This window comes from Phacochoerus africanus, chromosome 2, assembly GCF_016906955.1.
Source record: "Phacochoerus africanus isolate WHEZ1 chromosome 2, ROS_Pafr_v1, whole genome shotgun sequence".
In the NCBI taxonomy this organism is placed as follows: Eukaryota; Metazoa; Chordata; class Mammalia; order Artiodactyla; family Suidae; genus Phacochoerus; species Phacochoerus africanus.
Window position 1 is genome coordinate 44,257,738 of NC_062545.1, and position 19,346 is coordinate 44,277,083.

General features: G+C 43.3%; 1 protein-coding gene across 1 annotated transcript in view; it reads right to left on the reverse strand.

The window, feature by feature from the left end:
• Positions 1 to 4,945: 4,945 nt before the first annotated feature.
• DCBLD1 (discoidin, CUB and LCCL domain containing 1) overlaps positions 4,946 to 19,346 on the reverse strand; it is a 77,702-nt gene continuing 63,301 nt past the window's right edge. Inside the window, exons 7-15 of the mRNA XM_047759745.1 lie at positions 16,039 to 16,079; positions 14,841 to 15,056; positions 13,815 to 13,939; positions 13,129 to 13,288; positions 12,932 to 13,039; positions 11,157 to 11,241; positions 10,585 to 10,634; positions 9,677 to 9,796; positions 4,946 to 6,988 (exon numbers count right to left, since the gene is read on the reverse strand). Of these exons, the coding sequence (XP_047615701.1) occupies positions 6,486 to 6,988; positions 9,677 to 9,796; positions 10,585 to 10,634; positions 11,157 to 11,241; positions 12,932 to 13,039; positions 13,129 to 13,288; positions 13,815 to 13,939; positions 14,841 to 15,056; positions 16,039 to 16,079 (1,408 nt within the window). The 3' untranslated portion in view covers positions 4,946 to 6,485. The remainder of the gene's footprint in view (positions 6,989 to 9,676; positions 9,797 to 10,584; positions 10,635 to 11,156; positions 11,242 to 12,931; positions 13,040 to 13,128; positions 13,289 to 13,814; positions 13,940 to 14,840; positions 15,057 to 16,038; positions 16,080 to 19,346) is intronic.

Below are 19,346 nucleotides of genomic sequence, written 5' to 3' on the forward strand. Positions count from 1 at the left end.
GCATATTAACATTTTTAAGAGTTTGAGTATTTATGGATTCTAATTGGGTAGCAACAAATGGGAAGTGGTTGGAAGCACTCCACTCAAAAGAATCAAAAGAAAGACTTAGTGAGAAATTCGGAAGCAAAACAAGGAAATTATTTGACCTGCTCTTGCTTAAATCTCAGTTGGCTGTTTGCAATTGGTTGCCCCAGGTTTCCATTTTGTAACCCTGAGGTACTTCCAACTTCCAGCCTTAGATTTTGGCTTGCTTACCTAGGCTGCCACATTGGTGTCATGGCCTCCTTGTTTAATTTAGCACCAGTATTGTGCTTGACATCATGTATTTTAAAAGATTAAATCCCAGGTGAAACTGAGTTCTATATGGGTCTAAAGCATTTGCTATTGGTAATCACATGCTATCTCCTGCCTGGGGGTGAGGATGAGGTGGATGGAAGCATCATTCCAAGATGGCAAACTAGATAAGAAAAAAATTGCCTGTAAATTCCTGGGTAAAATAAAATCAGAATTCTATAAAAGGCCTAACTAATCTCGAGAAATAAAGGGAAATAGCCAGGTATCAGAATCAAGGGAGAAACTGACAAGTAGGGTGACAGACCCTGACTGGAACTGAGGCTCTGGCATCCTGGGTGGGGGAGGTTTCAGTTCCTTAGATGCTGGGCATTTAGCCTCCAGGGAGGGGCAGGAGACAAGATTTGGGATTAGGCATGGATGGCAGGAACACTGAAAGGGTGAACCTAAAATAATCTGCCCAGTAAGACACAACAAAGGATGAATGGTCCTGGATGACATGGAATTAGCCTCCCCTGAGGAATTAAAACCAGAGGCCTGTGCTGCACGTAGGTCTGGGTTAAATTTTAAGTACAGTCTAGGAGCCACCAATCCAAAAGTTAAAATAAAAACAGGTGCTGGGTGAGTGATACTCCTGGTGTTAGACTCGCCAGATTTAGCAAATAGAAATTATAGGACACGAATAACTTTTTAGTATAAATCTGTCCCATCCCACAGAACATAAACTAAAACTTATTTGTTGTTTATTGGAAATTCAAACTGAACTGGGTATCCTGTATTTTATCTGGCAGCCCCACCTGGTATACCTGATAGATACAAATTCAAAACCTCTCAGAGGACATTATCACGAAGTTTTCACAAGGAGGAAAAAGCCCTGCTGAGGGAGGCCTCACCATCAAAATTCTGAAACTACACAGAGACACCAACCATCCCAAATAAAAGTCAGTAGAAAAAACAAATAGGACAGAGCCCCAAGAACTTGTGCCCATTTCATGGAGCAAATACCCCTTGAACACTCTTCTAGGAGCTGGAAATATTTAGGGAACAAAACAGACAAAAATCATTTCCCTCAGCGGATATGGTCTAGTGGGAGAGTCAGATAATAAGAAAATTGTGTTGGATTAGACAGTGACACGTGTTAAGGAGAAAGTGAAGCAGGAAAGACAGATAATGTGGCAGGGAGAAATGTACAGTTTTCGGACAGGGAGAGGGAGGAAGACCTCAGGTGAAAGAACAAGCCATGCAGATATGCAGGGGAAGAGCTTTCCTGGGAGAGAATAACCAGTGGAGAATGTGCCCCTGGCATGTGCAGGTGACAGCCGGGGGGCCCATGTGGCTGGAGGGGAGAACAAGGTGGGAGAAGAGGTCAGAGAGGTAAGAACACAGTAGGGGATGCAGATCACAGGTCTGTCCTGTCCAGCAAGTAGCCACATGTGGCTATCTGCACTTAGATAAATGAAAAGTCAACAAAATTAAAAATTTATTCCTCTGTCACTCCAGCCACATTTCCAGTGCTCAATGGCCACATGTGGCAAGTGGCTACCCGACTGAGCAGTTGGGAGAATATCTCCATTCTTGTAGAAATTCTACTCAACAGTGTTGCCAGAACCTTATAAATCATTGCACAGGCATGGGCTTTTACTCTAAATGAGATGAAGATTTCAAATGATTAAAAGAAGGAATCAAAGGCAAAGAAAATATAGACAATGTAGAAAAGGACAGATTTGAAGAATCAACAGACCCTCCAGAAATTTTTTAAATTGACATTAAAAAAAAAAAACCCTCAATGACTGAATTAGATAGCAGAATTGGGAATTAGTAATATGTTATCCTATACAGTGTTGTTCCCCCTCCCAGGTAATAAGGAAACAGGTGCACAGAGGTCCAGGTTCCTTGTCCACCATGAACTCAACCACTATGCCATGTTGCTTTTCAGGAACTTACCTAGAACGCAGCATAGAAAAAAAGAGATGGAAAATAAGAGGCATGAAGAGACATGGGGGAGAGGATGAGAAGTTCCCAATGAGCATCCAACAGGAATTCCAGGAGTGAAGGAAGAAAACAGCAAAGAGGCAAGTAGTACTGGGAAAAGGGGCTGAGAATTTTTCATAGTTGATAAAGAGGAATCCTAAGATACTAGAAGCTCGAGCCTCAAGTGAATACAAACGAATTCACAGCCAAACACAAAGTAGCAAAGTTGCAGAATATCAAAAGCAGCATGAAAAATCTTTAAAGCATCTCATCTAGGGGGATTTATTCCCAGGACAGGAAGAGGCTGGAAGAAGGTCACTTAGCGGGAGGTGAGAGATCTGCAGTGGGCCATGAACCCAGCAGTGTGGGTTCGAGGGGCAGTGGGTGACTGGGTGGGCTGCGGGTAGGGACAGGGACTGCTAGGAGGACCATATTCAGCTGTAGCTTCTCATTAGTGGGACTCAGCTCCTCCCAGGTTCTGCAAGAGCCTAGGCATTCAGTCTTGCTCAAGTAAGTGCAGGGTGATCATTGGTCTCAGAACCTTAATAACTATTTGGCATATGAATGAATGAATGCAAGAGAAGCATTTTGAGAAGTGTGAGGCCACACTGGTGGCTACACTTGGATCACTGAACTGATACATGAATTTATGAAAGGCCTTGTGGGGATGTTTTTATGAAAGGCTATTCATGGTATCTATAGTTGTGCCTATTGTATAAATGTGATTTCAGTTTCTGCTCAGAATCTAAAGCAGGGTAAAATAAACACAGAAAAATCTCTAGCATTCTTTCTAGATATTTTCTAGGCTGACTATAAGCACCAGTGCAAGTGTAAATAATAATAACAGAACCCAGAGCAAAGTTTCAGCAGCCTTGTCAGAGCAGATGTGTTTCTGCCACAATTGTAAGAAATGACAGAATGCAATCTTTGCCTCCCAATAGGATTTGATAACATGGAAAACAGAACTAATCTCATTCCCACCTTATCATGTGTGCTAATGTTGCAAAACAATGAAAAAGAAAAACAGTATTTTTCTGCTCTTATTCTCTAGTTTAGGCTTGGCCGTGCTGGGTGTATCAGACAGACTTTTGAGCTAACCATCCTCGGCTACAGAGAGGCCATCCTGAGGAAGTGGTGTTCCAAAGCCAAGCCCTGTTCTCCCCTGTCATGATTAGATCATGTGTACAGGGAAGAAATATGACAGATGGACACAGCTCCGCTGTAAAGAAGTTTGTTCTGTGGACTAATTTTTTTTTTAAAGATACCTAATTTATTTATTTATTTATTTTTTTGTCTTTTTGCCATTTCTTGGGCCGCTCCCGCGGCATATGGAGTTTCCCAGGCTAAGGGTCTAATCGGAGCTGTAGCCCGCGGCCTATGCCAGAGCCATAGCAACGCAGGATCCGAGCCGTGTCTGCAACCTACACCACAGCTCACGGCAATGCCGGATCGTTAACCCACTGAGCAAGGGCAGGGACCGAACCCGCAACCTCATGGTTCCTAGTCGGATTCGTTAACCACTGCGCCACAACGGGAACTCCTGGACTAATTTTTTAATGTTAAAAACATATACAGCCCAAATGTCCCAATTAATTCTTATCTGGAAGCCTTGGAGGAAGGCACGTTCACATCCTTTTAGAATAGGAAACTGAGGCTCAAGGTTATGTAATGACAAACTGAATATATAAATGGATCATGGCCAGATCATAAGTAAAAACAACTCTGGCCAGCAACCTACAGCAAGAGGCATAGGGAGGAGTTCCCGTCGTGGCGCAGGGGTTAACGAATCTGACTAGGAACCATGAGGTTATGGGTTCGGTCCCTGCCCTTGCTCAGTGGGTTAACGATCCGGCATTGCCGTGAGCTGTGGTGTAGGTTGCAGACACGGCTTGGATCCTGCGTTGCTGTGGCTCTGGCATAGGCCGTGGGCTACAGCTCCGATTCGACCCAGAGCCTGGGAAACTCCATATGCTGCGGGAGCGGCCCAAAGAAATAGCAAAAAGACAAAAAAAAAAAAAAAGAAAAAAAAAGAGGCATAGGGAGCCAATTCTTATCCATAGTAACCAGCCCAGAAAGCAAGCTGCTAGAAGTCAGACTTGTAGCAAGTCAGACTTTTATTTCTGGTAACAATCCAGGAAGCCAAACTAAAATACACCTGAAACAATTGACCACAAACTGCTCGGATTTGATTAATAACTGACAGCATTCCTGATTTTGTCCCCATTTCCAACTTAGGACCAATCAGGGGGAAGCCAAATATGCACCTCTAACCAATTATAGAAGATGACCCCCTTCTAGTTAATCCGTCCTGCAGCCTCCCCAAGCCAAGAGCCTCCAATCAGGGCATATTTGAAGACTTCCCCTTTTCCCACTGTAAAGCTTTCCCACTCCTCTGTGGCTTGTGAGTCTCTACCAAAATGGAAGTAATGGTGGCGGATTCCTCTGCTGTAGCAAGTTCTGAATAGGCTTTGCTTGTTCTCATTTGGTTGGTCTTCATTTATTTCCAGAATAATCGGCTCAAGATCCCTTGGCTATTGTGTGGCAGACCCAGGTCTGGAACCAAGTCCTGTGGGACTCCAAGCCTGTGCTCTTTCCACTGTACTTCTTGCCCTCTTTAGGAGGCTGAGCCTCAAGTACCTTCAAAAGCCCACCAAGCAGGACGCCAATGAGAGAGAGGGGCACGTTGGTTTTGCATAATTTATTACAATTAGTATGCATAGAAAACCAGGTAAACTCACAAGGTAAATGGTTTATCTTCCACAATAACCACAGTCTGCCGTGACCTGCCAGCACCTCAGTATTTTAAAATTTGTGTGTTTCACAGAAAGTCACAGTCGTACAAATAGGATTATAATACATTTTTTTAGGGAAAGGACTTTTGGTCCACATTTTCAATTAAAAACAAACAAAACACTTTCCTCTTTGGCAAAAGAGGTTAAATTCCCCTCACAGTGAACTCACAAAGCAAACTCAGATAAAAACTATGGAAGAGGAGGTGCAGCTGAGGTCTGGGCTAATCTGGAATTAGAGACATGTACTTGAGGGAAATTTTCTTACAAAATACGTTGTTTCTAACCATCTCAGTAGAAAAGCTCTGTAGATCTGGCTTCAGTCACTTTTCTAAGAAAACACTCCAAATAACTTTTCGCGTTTCAGAGTACAGTGTGCTATTTTAGAAGAAAGTCATGAAACGTGTGGGCGTCTGATTTCAGCAATATTTTTAATCTGAGGTACAAAAAAGCATCTGACACAGTAATTCAGAGTGAAATTGCTGTGCCACCTTCATTCAGTTGAGAGAGCAGTTTTGGTTGCTTCATTCAGTTGAGAGAGCAGTTTGGTTGCTGGAAGTCTCGGCATTTGGCGTTGCAAGACAGTTTGAAAAGGCAGATTTGCATGTGAAAGCTGTACAATATCTGCCAGGCCAGAGGTGAGCAAGAAGCACAGTGTGATGGAGGCAGCTGCTCAGAGAGCCAGGTCCCCCAGGCTAAGGACAGTGGGGTCCCCCGCAGGCCATGGGGACCTGCTTCTTGCATGTCCTGACCAGCCACTGCATCTCACCTGAAGTGGAGTTTAAGGAACAGGCAGCTGCTGAAATGGTTGGGTTTTGTTTGTTGGTTCTTTTTAATCTACAATCATAATTGCTAGCAACCACCCTGATGTGCTTTTCATGCTTCAAGTAATTTCATTCCTTCCAGGAGAAGAATGTTAACAATGCTTTTAGTTCTCCGTATCAAAGGAAAGGAAATGAACCATAATAACAACACGATTAACTTTAAACAGACCTGCTGCTAACACAGCATCAGAAAAATATATTTTAAAAGTAGACATACTATCATAAACGTTTTTGCAACAGCTGTGTTCTTCCACTTAACCTCTGTGCAGAACTAAAACCTGCTAAAGCAAACTTAAGTTACTTTTTGTTAAATACAACTCTGTACAGATTGCACATTTTACACCGAAGCAGCTCAGTTATCACAGTCAGAGAAGTGAAAATGCCATATGAGATTTTTCAGTTTTTCAGCCTAACAAAAAACCCACAGATGCTTGCTCTAAGGATCAGAACAAAACCAGCTGCACAATTCTGTAAACAGTGTGAGAGGAAGTCTCTAGGACTCCACAGCAGGATCCTATTAAAACACATACGCGCACACACACACGCGCACACGCACACCTCCCTCCAGGGCCGACGCTCAGTACCACAGCAGCTTGCTTTCACATTGTGTTCACAGAAGAGCGGTCATGGCCGTCGGGTTGAGGGGTCTGAGGCAGTCTCTGGGGGCCAAGTAGGCAGCAGAGGTCGCGGGTCCGATCTGGGGCTTCTGATAGTCGGGAAGGGCGCGCCCCGCGGCCAAGCCGCTGCCCGTGGGCCTGTCGTAGCCCGGGCCCGTGGGGCTCTGCGGCTGCTGGTAGCCGGCGTCCGGGGAGAAGGCACTGGAGGAGAGGGAATGCTTGTGCGCGGGCCCGGGGCCCGGGCCGCGGGGGCCGCACCGTGCGGAGGAGGTGTGCGCGCGGGCCAGGTGCCGCTCCACGATGGGCGTGGCGTACTCGGGCTCCGGGTGGGTCAAGGGCAGGGCGTACTGGTGGCGGCTGGCCGGGAGGGGGCAGTCGTAGTGGCTGCGGGACTCGGCACCCGGCCCTGCCGCCTCCGCCTCGGTGTCCATCGGCCGGAAGGTGGAGCCTTTCCTGGTGACCGTCCCGGTGCCAATCATGAGAGGCTGCTGGTAATCTGAAACCCAAAGGGCAGAGGTTTGTGCACAACACCCGCACCGGCACCCCCACTGTGCGTAGAGGGGGCGCTGCGCTGCACCCGCTCTGCTGAGCGCCCGCCGTGTACCAGGATGAAGAGAAGGCCCGGGCAAAAGGCACCGACGCCACACTTAGGGGCTACACAACCACACGCCTGCTTTAGGAAGCCGAAAGGGGTAGCAGGGACCTAGAAAGGCGGAGATTACAGTTAACCATAGAGAGGACCATGAGGGAAAATACTCCACGCAGCTCTTAAACTGGCTCTTGAGAGGCCAGATTTTGGAGGTGGAGATAATACCGTGAAGAATGGGAATAGTGATTGAACAACTTATTAACTAACCACAGACAGTGTGATGTGGCCAGGGTATGAGGGACATGGAGTAATTTAATACAATATAAAGAGTGAAGTAATAGGTTGGGACTAATGATAATGGTGAAGCTCCCATTTATGGGAGTCCTTTCTTGGTGCCAGGCACTATTCTATGATACTAAGAGAGCAATTCATTAAATCCTCTGAAAAAAGAAGTACTATGAGTTGAGGACTATTATTCCATTTTACAAATGGAAAACTGAAGCAGAGAGAGATTAACTAATCCCTCCCCCCCCCCCCTTTTGGCTGCACCCATGGCATGTGGAAGTTCCTGGGCCAGGGACTGCACCTCCACAGCAAGTCACTGTAGTTGGGTACTTAACCCACTGCCATGCGGGAACTCCAAGATTAAGTAATTTTTCCAAGATCACAGGGGTAGCAGCCAGTAGTGCTAGAATTCGAACATAGGTCCCAAGTGTGAGCTGTTACCCATATGCTAGATCACAAAGGGCACTAGAAGCCTTGCTAGGAAGTTGATTTAATTCTGTAGAAATCTACTGAGGACCCTAAATAAGAGACTGGCAAAGAGATGTAACTCCAGAAGGAGACTGAAGAAGGAAAGATCAAAAAAACAAAAAGTAAAAGGCAGAGAAATGAAATATAGAAGCCACAAATCAGGTGGCTGGCAGCAGCTTCAGAAAGGCTATTTGGAAAGGGGACAGGTATCAGAGGAATTTGTCACCAATGATGTAGGCAGGGTGTGAGGAAAGAGGATGCTTCCCAGATGTAAAGCTCTGAAAAAACAGGATCCACAATCAAAAGGCAATTAGAGAAGGAAGGCACAGAGCATGTGAGGTGAGGGTTAGGAACAATGGGTTCAAGTTTGGGTCCTCTGAGGAACTGATGACACTTGCAGGAGATGATGTCCAGCAGGCAAGAATTACTGACTTAACTGGACACCAAGAGGGAAGTCTGGGTGTGAGCAGACAAGAAGGAAAGGAAGCACTCTGGAGCTCTGGAGTGGAGTGGGTGAGACTGCAGAAGAGTGGGGGCAAGACTGGGACCTTGGTGAGGAGGGAGGAGAGGCTCTACTAGAAGAAGAAGGAGAATGAAAGAAGGAGGACAAGGGGTTCTTCTGTCTCCTTGCCTCACTCCCAAGGCAGAGTGAGAATTGTCCAGGGGGGGAATAAGATGGATTTTGGTGGTAGAGTTGCTCCTTTGGCCCCTGAAGCAGGTCAAGTAACCTTTCCACTGGTACTTTTCTGACCTTAATACATACACACATCACCTGGGAACTTCTGGTTCAGCAGGCCTGGGGCATGGCCTGAGAGCCCATGTTTCTAGAAAGCTCCTGGGTGCAACTGCTGGTCCTCAGAATGTACTTGGAGTAGCAGGAAGTGAGAGCCAGCAGTGCTACTCAGAGTGTGGTATATGGATGCCTACATATTAGAACTGGTTGTGAAAGGTCTGCAAAAAGGTAAGTGCACAAATGGAAAGTGTTCAGGAAGAGCAATTTTAGCAAGTAATTTTATGTCCCTTGAGTCTAATTTAAAAATGAGAGCATTATATTTTGTTACATCTTTTAAAAATGTTCATTTACTAAGTTTACATTACAAAAATACTAGTCCTTGATGGATTAGAGATTTTTTTTTTTAAAAAAGCAAAAAATGACTCCTTCCTCACAAATCATTTGAAAAACTTGACTCTGGACAATGGCTGATCAGGAAGCTGAGGACATTCTAACTGATTCCTTCATCTCCTGCCTCCTCTTCTTACAAGACAGGAGCTGTGCTTAATTCATCTTCCTAGTCCCTTTCCTGGCATGTTACTCAAAACCTAAGTAACAAAAACAGACTGATTAAGGGCTTCCAGATTTTTCTTTCTTTCTTTCTTTTTTTTTTAGGGCTACACTCATGGCATATGGATATTCCCAGGCGAGGGGCTGAATCAGAGATACAACTGCCAGGCTATACCACAGCTCACAGCAACACTGGATCCTTAACCCACTGAGCAAGGCCAGGGATCGAACCCACATCCTCATGGATACTCATTCGGTTTGTTAACCACTGAGCCATGACAGGAACTCCCAAGGGCTTCCAGATTTCAGTGGTACCTAAGGACAACTGCTGTGGTTGTCAGGGCCCCTGCAGGTGTAAAAGGCTTGGTTGAATGGGGCTTTCGAAAAATATTTCAGTGTCTGTTTGTAACACTGCACAGAGCAGAAAGAGAAAACTTCACACATGACTGATTCTCAGACCCCATCTAACAAAAGATGTGAGTCTTATTTTTCTTCCTGGTCTCCCCTCTCCCATGAGCAGCACCTCCAACACCTCCCCTGTCACGGAGGCTTGTACTTACCTGCCATATCACTTGTGATGAGATCCAACTTTTGTGTCATCTCCTTTTCATGATCGTAGCTGATGGTAAACTCAGCTGACTGATGCCTGGCAAAGGGATATTTGATCTGCTTCCAACAATCTGGAAAAAAGACATGAAACAAACTAGTATCGCAGAAACACAACACGCATACTCTATGAAGTCAGAGGTCAGGCTGCCTTTTGCCTACAGACCTGATAAATGCACAACCACAGCTCTTCAGGTGTGTGTGGTGGAAACAGCAGGCTGAGGTCATTGCAACAGCAACCCCCATCTCAACCATGCTTTCCCCTGTGTCTGTAAACTGTTCTATGTGTGTGCCCGTCAGGGCGCGGCTTATCTCTAGGTTAGACCACCTGGCCACGGTTCTCCTTAATCTGCAGCGTCAGCTTGAGGAGTCAACACAGCTGGCTGTTTAGATCCTATGGAAGTGGAGTCCTAGATTGTCCTTGAGATTCTCAGGGGTCCTGCCCTGCTGCCCTCTCTCTGGGCCGTAGCCAGCTCACTGCTTAGGCATCCTGTGTCCTAAGAATTCTCTGAAACCAGTCCTGCCTAGTCCCTCCCCTTTTATAACTTCTTCATGAAAGGCAGTGTGGTGACTTAAACTCCAGTGACCCCTGTCCCCCAATTAATGTTGACAAATGATAGAATGATGTTAAACAAAAGTAAAAGTTAACTAGTTATGAAATTTCCAAATTAAAATGAAGTGATAGGATATAATACATTCCTTCTTGCAGATCTGCTAACTTCAAGGCTTTAGATATTTCTTTAATCATTTAAGTGTGGGTTTTAATCAGGATCTGTTGATTAAAACACCTAGTCATGCTTTTAATCAGCAAATTCTGTCCCTTCCTCAAAGACAGAATAAAACTGTAGAGTTTTCAACTAACCTGTTTTCTGAGTCTTAGCTGATCCATAAGGATTTCCTTTCTTCTTCCTCCTATCAAGACAAAAAAAAAAAAAGAAAAAAGAAAAAATCCCACTGAAAAAGGTTTCTAAATGATAAGTTCTGGAGTTCCTGTTGTGGCTTAGTGGGTAACAAGCCCAACTAGTATCCATGAGGATGCAGGTTTGATCCCTGGGCTTGCTCAGTGGGTTAAGGATCAGGCGTTGCTGTGAGCTGCAGTGTAGGTCGAAGATGCAACTCATATCCCAAGTTGTTGTGGCTGTGGCATAGGCTGGCAGCTGTAGCTCGGATTCGACCCCTAGCCTGGGAACTTCCATATACTGCAGGTGCGGCCCTAAAAAGAAAAAAATAAATAAAAATAAATAAGTTCTGTTCATAAAATAATACTTGATACATTCTACCTCTATCCAACTTGTCTTAAAAATATAAGTTAACATTTTATCTTGGAAGAAGTAATGCTGCTTTTCTACATATGAACATCTGAAGAGTAAACTTTTGGTTTTGTAATTGTTTATATAATTAGAGAAAAAAAAATTTAAATGTGAAGTCACATACTTTCTAAGGATTGCAAAAGTTCCCACTCCAGCAATCAGCAGGGCGAGGAGCACCAGTGGAATAACAACAGTTGTGATGTTTAATCCTAAGAAGGGGAAAAGCCACCGCATTATGACAGAAATGAACAGTAACCAAATTTCATGACCTAAAACTGAACTCTGATTTGGTCCTCAACAGTTTAACACACAGGGAAAAGAATACATGCTGGGCATTTATTGAGAGCAGAAAGTAAAATGAGATGATTCAAAATTCCAGCTAAAGTTTAGGAAAATGAAATTTATTCCACGCCTGCCCCCCTCTCCCCCTGGGCCAAGACACTTTCCAATGTTCCTCAGGATTCGTATTTACTCAGTTTATTGCTTGGATGGTATTAGTCTCCAAAAATCAAAATTGAGGAGGGAAGGTTTATAGCTGGCCCATACCCAGCCAGGAGCTATTCAGGCAGGTAGATGATTTAAGCACAGCACAGAGCTCTTGGCTCAACCAACCAGTTCCCCCAGACGGTGGGCGGGTTTGGACCTGTATAGTAACAGAAGCCAGGAGCAGAGCACTGGAAGCGTGGACTGAAAGGAAATGCAGCCCAATGATCCCAACAGTGCTTCCCCTTCCGCTGCCTGAAACACCAGACCCCAGCTTCCTACAACTGCCTGTTTTAAGGAAGGAGGTCACTTTAACAGCCACTGAAGAGGCCCCAAGCTTATAGAAACCATGAAAGCTAAAGGAGGAGTATTTGTTCTTCAGCCTCTTTTTTTCTATGTTCTCTGGGAGGAAATAAAGGAATGATCAGGAGAGAAAATGTGTTGTTTATGAAAGGAGGACAAGGAACTTAGAAGGGAGCAAAATATGTAAATAATTGCTCTTACTTATAAGAGTGGAAATTTGGGAAAAATCTATCAACATCCAGTAAATAGGGGAATGGTTAACTAAATGATGGTATGTCCAAATGAAAAAATACTATAGAGATATTAATCCTTCGGTTTTTCACCTATTTAATACCATTGGAAAATGCTCATAACGCAACATCAAGTGAAAAATATATGCTACAAAACAAAATATATTGTGTGCTACCATTTTATCCCAAAGTTATAAATATAGTTGACAGGGTGATTATAGATGCTGCTTTATGAATGATTTTTATTTTTCTTAACTATCTTTAATCTTTCCAAATTTCATTACAGTAATATGCAAGTTACTTTATATTCTGAAAAAAGATGTTTAATGTTTACTACTTGAACAGATTATACATTTACATGTTCAAAAATCAAAAAGTATAAAAAGGTATAGAATGGAGTGTCTCCCTTCTACCTCTGTTCCTCTTCCATAGAAAGTGAAATTATCTTTCTTTACATTTTTCCAGACATACTGGAATATAATATATATTCTTTATTCTTTTTACATGCATGTAGAGTGCCAAAATAGTTCTACACCATGCTTATTTTTTCAAGTCGTCAATACACCTTAGAGAACTTTCTGACACATTCTTACTAACACACTCTTTTTTTATGGCCGTAGAGTATTTCACAGCATAAATGTGCTATTTTTCCACAAAGATTTACCTAGTGTTTGAAAAGCACATAAATTTGTTTCCAATCTTTCTCTACTTATATTGCAATGAATAGTGTAGACATATCTCATTTTACGCATGTGCAGATACCTGTGGACCATCTATCTGCCTCCTTATATGAAAGAGAAAAAAAAAATGTTGAAGCTACTGTATTATTGGCTGGAGTACCAGTTATATTCCTTAAGAAACCACAGAATGATAACTGCTCTACCTTTGGTCATTTCTTCAGAGGGGATGGGTTGTGAGATTGTCTCATCTTCTCTTTTAGTTGAGCCAACAGTATTTGAACTTGTTCTGGGCCACACCAATGAGTCATTACCTGAGAGAGATGTTGGAAAAACCACATTAGGAACAACAATCTGTGAAAGGAGATAACCAACAGGAGAATCCAATAACTCACTGACTCACCCTGAGTCCTACTTGGTGTAATCTGGCAGCCAAGAAGCTCCACTTTCAAGGCTATCCTCTGGTGCCAGGTATGGGGGATAACGCGTATGTATCTGGCCACAATGGGAGGGATGAAGTTGTTCCGCACGGGATCCCGAAAATTAGAGTTGCCCTGAAACACCTGTAGAAACAAGTCACTTATACCAGAAGATTCTATTTGTTTCTATGTCTTTTTTTTTTTTTTTCTTTTTCTAGGGCCGCACTCGTGGCACATGGAGGTTCCCAGGCTAGGGGTCGAATCAGAGCTACAGCCGCCAGCCTATGCCACAGCCACAGCAACGGGGGATCTGAACCACGTCTGTGACCTACACCACAGCTCATGGCAACATCAGATCCTTAACCCACTGAGTGAGGCCAGGGATAGAACCTGAAACCTCATGGTTCCTAGTCGGGTTTGTTTCCGCTGCACCACAACAGGAACTCCTGTTTCTTTATCAACTCACTCATAGCTAGTTACATGAGATCAAAGCCAGGATTCTATGTCTGTTGCATTTTTATAGACATGCTTGACATTGAAGATACAAGGCTTTGCCATCAAAGGCTAAGTAATCTGACATGGTGCTATGCCTGTTTTCTGGAAACACACTGATGGAAATATTTGAAGGCCCATTCTCCTACTCAGTTCCTTCTTCTAGAGTATTTCTTACCTTTTCTTCATTATTCCCAATTCCTTTGTAAGTCTTCCACTTGGAGTCATTGTCTTTGAAGTTCATTACAAAACTCTTTACGTAAAAGTTGAAATTTGATTGTGTGGATCCTGTGGTCCTAATTCCTTGTAAGAAATTATTATTTATGAGTTAGTCTATATCTACAACATGCATTATAACTGCAGGTTGCTTTTCCTTCCCCCCCCTCATTTGAAGTGTCAAATCATTTTACAGGCCTACTTTTCTTATTTCTTTTTGTCTTTTTGGGGCCGCACCTGCACGTGGAAGTTCCCAGGCTAGGGGTTGAATTGGAGCTGTAGCTGCCGCCCTACACCACAGCCACAGCAACATGGGATCCAAGCCTCGTCTGTGAACTACACCACAGCTCATGGCAACCCTGGATCCTTAACCCACTGAGCAAAGCCAGGGATCAAATCCACATACTCTTGAATACTAGTTGGGTTTGTTACCGTTATGTCACTAAGGGAACTCCCAGGCCTACTTATCTGCATTTAGAAACCTGATCACAGATGATCACTGACAATAGACCATAAAAAAGTTTCAGCACAGAGACATCAACTCTCTAATCCACACTCCATTTTTACACTCTGCACATAGGTTCTTCCCACAGAGACAATGTGAAGAGTCGTTACTTTGTATTTATTTATTTTGCTTTTTAGGGCTGCACCCGAGGCATATGGAGGTTCCCAGGCTAGGGGTTGAATTAGAGCTACAGCTGCTGGCCTATGCCACAGCCATAGCCACGCCAGATCCGAGCCACATCTGCAATCTACACCACGGCTCAGGGCAATGCCAGATCCTTAACGCATTGAGTGAGGCCAGGGATAGAACCCACAACCTCATAGTTCCTAGTCAGATTCATTTCCACTGCACCACAATGGGAACTCTGATTTGCTACTTTTTAAAAAGACATAGAGAACTTTGAGGAGGGACACTTATGCAAATTCCAGATATAATTTCAATTGCAAGTCATCTTGTTTTGTGAAACTGCACTGGTGTCAGTACCTGTTATTTTCTTTCTCTCTCCCAAATCTATCCTCAGCCACTCTCGCTGTTTGTGATTCTTGCTCCGGTCCCCTGAAGCCCACGACGGGCCTTGGTCCTGAAGTCGAGCTTGGCCAGGAGACCAACGAACCTGATCTCCAGTCTCATTGATCCACTCCCAAGAAGAAGAAGCTCTGATTTGTCTCTCAGGTTCCAAACTCAAGGATGTGCTACAACCTTAAAAAAAAAAAAAAAAAAAAGGCAGGAAGATATTTCAGTTACAGACACAAGAGGAAAGCAAAAAAAAAAAAAAGTACCCCATTTCACCTAGAATTATTCAATTGATTTACTTCCCATTCTGCTATTGAATTGACTGTTTAATTACTAGTTTTTTAATGCTCCAGACTTGAATTTGACTCTGTAGTACTGTGCTGTTTTGAAATTGTTGCTGTTTTTCTTAATGGGCCTTATATCCCCTACAAGTGACATCTCTTTGTCCCACTAGATTTTCCTTTCTGACCTTCTAAAGTCACCCTGATCTCAACAAAGTAACAGGTGTCTTAAAGGTTGAAAATGCTAAAGTTCTTCTCACTTGGTGCAAGGAGGACTCCACTCTGTACCCTTGAAGAGCAGGTATGTCAGGTGTGCTGACGATCAGTAAATGGTACGCAACCTCCCCCCTGGGAGGTTAACTACACCAAGTCCAAGACAGTGTGGAGGGAGCAGATAAAGGCTGGTCCTCTTCCTGGGCAAAGAAGACAAGTTCGTCTTGGGTTCTTGAAATATATCCTTTTATGTGAAGGAGAATACTTACACAGAATATATTCCATGATGGAGGGACTAAAAAGTGTTTATATATCTGTTTTCAGTAACTTCATCCCAGATGCGCAACAAATCCAATGGCACTATTTAAAAGCTTTATTCTGTTAAAATCTAACATAAAGGAACCTATCTTAAAATAAATGTCATTTCAAATTGTTATTCTTTTTGGCCAAAGCTTGAGAGAGATAATAAGGAAAAAATATCTTCTGCTTAATGCTAATTGGGTTTACTGTCTTACGTATTTTTAAGTCACAGCATACTTGGTGCTTTGTGACCTGAGGGAAAAAGCAAAACTAATCCTTATAGAATTTAACTATATCATCTGAGGGGTATGAAAGTGTAAACTACCCCTGAAGATCTTAAACTATCAAATTCTTAAGGAAAGCATGATCCTTACCATTGGAGGTAAACAGAAATCGCTTGTCTGACAGGGAACCACTGGAATAATAAACACAAAGATGAGGAGGTGAGTTGCTTGACTGGATCTTAATGACTGGTACAGTGCTACAGCATGGGGCTCAGAGCTGTCCCACATCTCATGTGGTCCTGTGGCACCTGGCAAGACTACTGTTACCGTCTCTGCCTTTGGTATTTCATAGACCAAGAAACTGGGGCCCATCAAAGGTAAGCAACTTCCCTAAATTCATACAGGTGACAAGTGGCCAGGATTCTTGAGACACTTCTTTCGAATCACAGTCTTGTGCTGTCTCCATCATGCCACACTCTAGTAGGAAGGAACAGGCACACATGCAGTCTCTCAGACAGCCTTAAATCCCAATGCATACGTGGTGACCAAGCCAGAGGGTGACTGCCCTGAATACTCCCTCTGCTGTGGCAGTCACCCCTACACTGCCCCACTCACTGTCAACAGTCAAGGGCCACAGACAGACATGAAGATGCCTGATCACTTTTAGAAGAATGAGCCTGATATTTGCTAGCTGCCTTCTTTATAGATTTTTCCACTCCTTCCATCCCAGCTGCATGGCTCTAAGGACAGCCTCAGCCTGGTCTCTCTCTATTTCCAGCCACGCTCCCACCTACTGCAGCGATGACACCAAGGCATGAATCAGCTCCTGCTTCTGGATGAAAAGGTGCAGCTAGAGAAAACTCAGAGCACCGCACTGACCGGTCCCTGAGCTGGGCCCTCACTGCTGCAAGACAGTCCTGCTTGTGTCTGGCATTGACCCTCAGGCCTCTGGACCCTCTTGTTCTACAGCCTGCACTACTCTTCTGGGCGAACTTAGCAAATCAGCCTTGTTCTGCAGTTGTCTCCTTCTGCGGAGAAGAGATTCCTAAGGCCTAAGAAAATCACATTACCTTTGTGTAAATCCCTCACCAACTCAATGGTATAACAATACATATCATGAATATAAAACTTGGAATTATCAGGAGTTCCCTGGTGGCTCAGCAGGTTAAGTGTTCAGCGTTGTCACTACTGCGGCTCTGGTCACTGCTGTGGAGTAGGTTCAATCCCTGCCCCGGGAAATTCCACATGCCATAGGAACAGCCAAAAAACAAAACAAAAGAAACTTGGAATTCTCAAGATTAATCTTATGTGCAATCATACTTACTGTATTAGATACTAGAGGAAAACCAAAAAAAGAAAGAAAGAAAAAAAAAGGTAGATGTCACTGTTATGTTTAATTATTTTATAATCTAAAAGGATGGCTTTCTATTTTAAATGTTTACCTCTGAATTACAGTGACAATAATGAACAGAGTACCAAAATGTAAAATCCACAGAGAACCCAAAAATAGTCTGGACAGGAATATAAGCACCTTCACATCAAAGGTTTTGTTATTTGTTTTTTTAAGTAACAGGGTTTGGGTTTTTTTTTTTTTTTTTTTCATATTCTTGGTCTGCTCTCAGGAAGAGACTTCCTAAGCCCTGATTTTCCACAGAAAGGTCCTATTATCGTCTGTGCTGAATATAATGTAGGCATCAATCATTTCTCACATGAGAAAACTCAGGCTTACTTGGGTCAAGGGACTCTTTGGTTCACAGTTAGGGGCCAAGACAGGCTGAGGACTCAGCTCTCCTATCTTTTAAAGAAAGGAGAACCTTGTTGCAATTTATATTTACCTTTCTGTTAAGATTTGTTTAGAGCGTTTCTTCAATTTTTCTATTTTCTCTAATGTTCCTGCATTAAGTATTACCCTTGAAGTTTGGCCCAGATAAGCTCCCAAAATTCTCCTGCAACCCTGATTGCCTAAACATGCTCCCACTGCCATGAAACATTAAATAAAACATTTATCTTGTTCTTGGTGAGAAAAAGAAGTTATGGAAAGAAGGTGAGCTTTGGAGTTAACCCTGAGAAGACGATGCTAGGGAAGGGTCTGCTTCTAAGATCCCTCTGCCTGGCTTCCCTCTATTATCAGCTGGAAGAGGTCTTTCCATTTCACCAACTAAACAAATTGAATACAACCACCTAGAGAATGCTACAGGTAAATAAGCTTCCTCTTCCTTCTAAAAATGGAAACATCCTGGGCAGAATGGGGTTCTGAGGCCTTCACACATCAGGGTGGATGAATTCAACCAGATTCCAGGAATTGCCAGCCTTCCCAGAGGGCTGTAGCAGCCATCGTGAAGGATCTGATGTAAACACAAGGAAAAGCCTTCCCTACAGATGGTCTGAGCCATCATCCTCTGTGTGAGGTCAGTTGCTTTTCCTGATTCCATTCTCGTCTCCTCAAACCAAGGAAGTGACCTGACCCAGGATGAGTCCCAGAAGAACCGAGATATTTACTTTAGGGACCCCTTCTTCCTCAGCTGCAATGCTTCCTTCTGTTTCCTCCTGAACGCCAAACAACTGTGTGTGGGAACAGAAGTTCAGTGACCGCATGTACTGTGCTTCCCCAAGAGCAAAACAGCCGGGATCAAAACAACTGCTCCCTGAAGATCTGGGAATGGAGATGAGTGGAAGAACCTGTATAAGCACTGCGCTTACTCTTCTCTGCTCAGCACAAAAAGACAGTGCAAAACCACCGCCAGAAGGAGAAGGGACTCTGATTACAATCCTGGGCTTTCTGTCTACTCCCACCCAAGCAAAGACAGGATGATTTGTTCAAATAACTACATGGAATGTGGAGCAAAACTTTTCCTAATTCATTAATGGCTTAGATTTCTGGACTCTTTTGTGTCAAAGTTTAATATCAATTCATATAAAGTGACTTCATGAAGTATTAAGTCCAACTGCTGTAGAGGAAGTAATTGAGAACATTAATTCAAGTTTAAGTCTCTTCTTCAAAAGCAGAATAAAATCCAAGTAGTACAAGTCAAACTTTTTACTCTCTCATATACAGACGAGCATTCAAATGAAGCACTCAAATACAAACATAAGCAAGAGATGCCAAAAAAAACAGATTGAAAGCCAAAGGCCAGTTCTTTGGTCCTATTTGGAGACAGAAGCACCCATCAAATTGAGGCCTCAGCTTAATACCTTCCTGAAATAGCACCACAGTATCAATAGAACCAACCAATAAAAAACATAAAAAGAAACAGATTCTCAAAGTCAACATCAAGCAGATATTTAAAGTTTACTGGGCATGAGCAATCACTTTTACTATAAATTAGAATATAAATTTTAATGCCCCAAAGAGTTTGAGGCAAATACAAAAGGAAAAAAAATGTATATACATATGTGCGTGCATATGCATAAAAGCATGTGTACGTAAATTGTATTCATGTACATGGTATACATGTGTG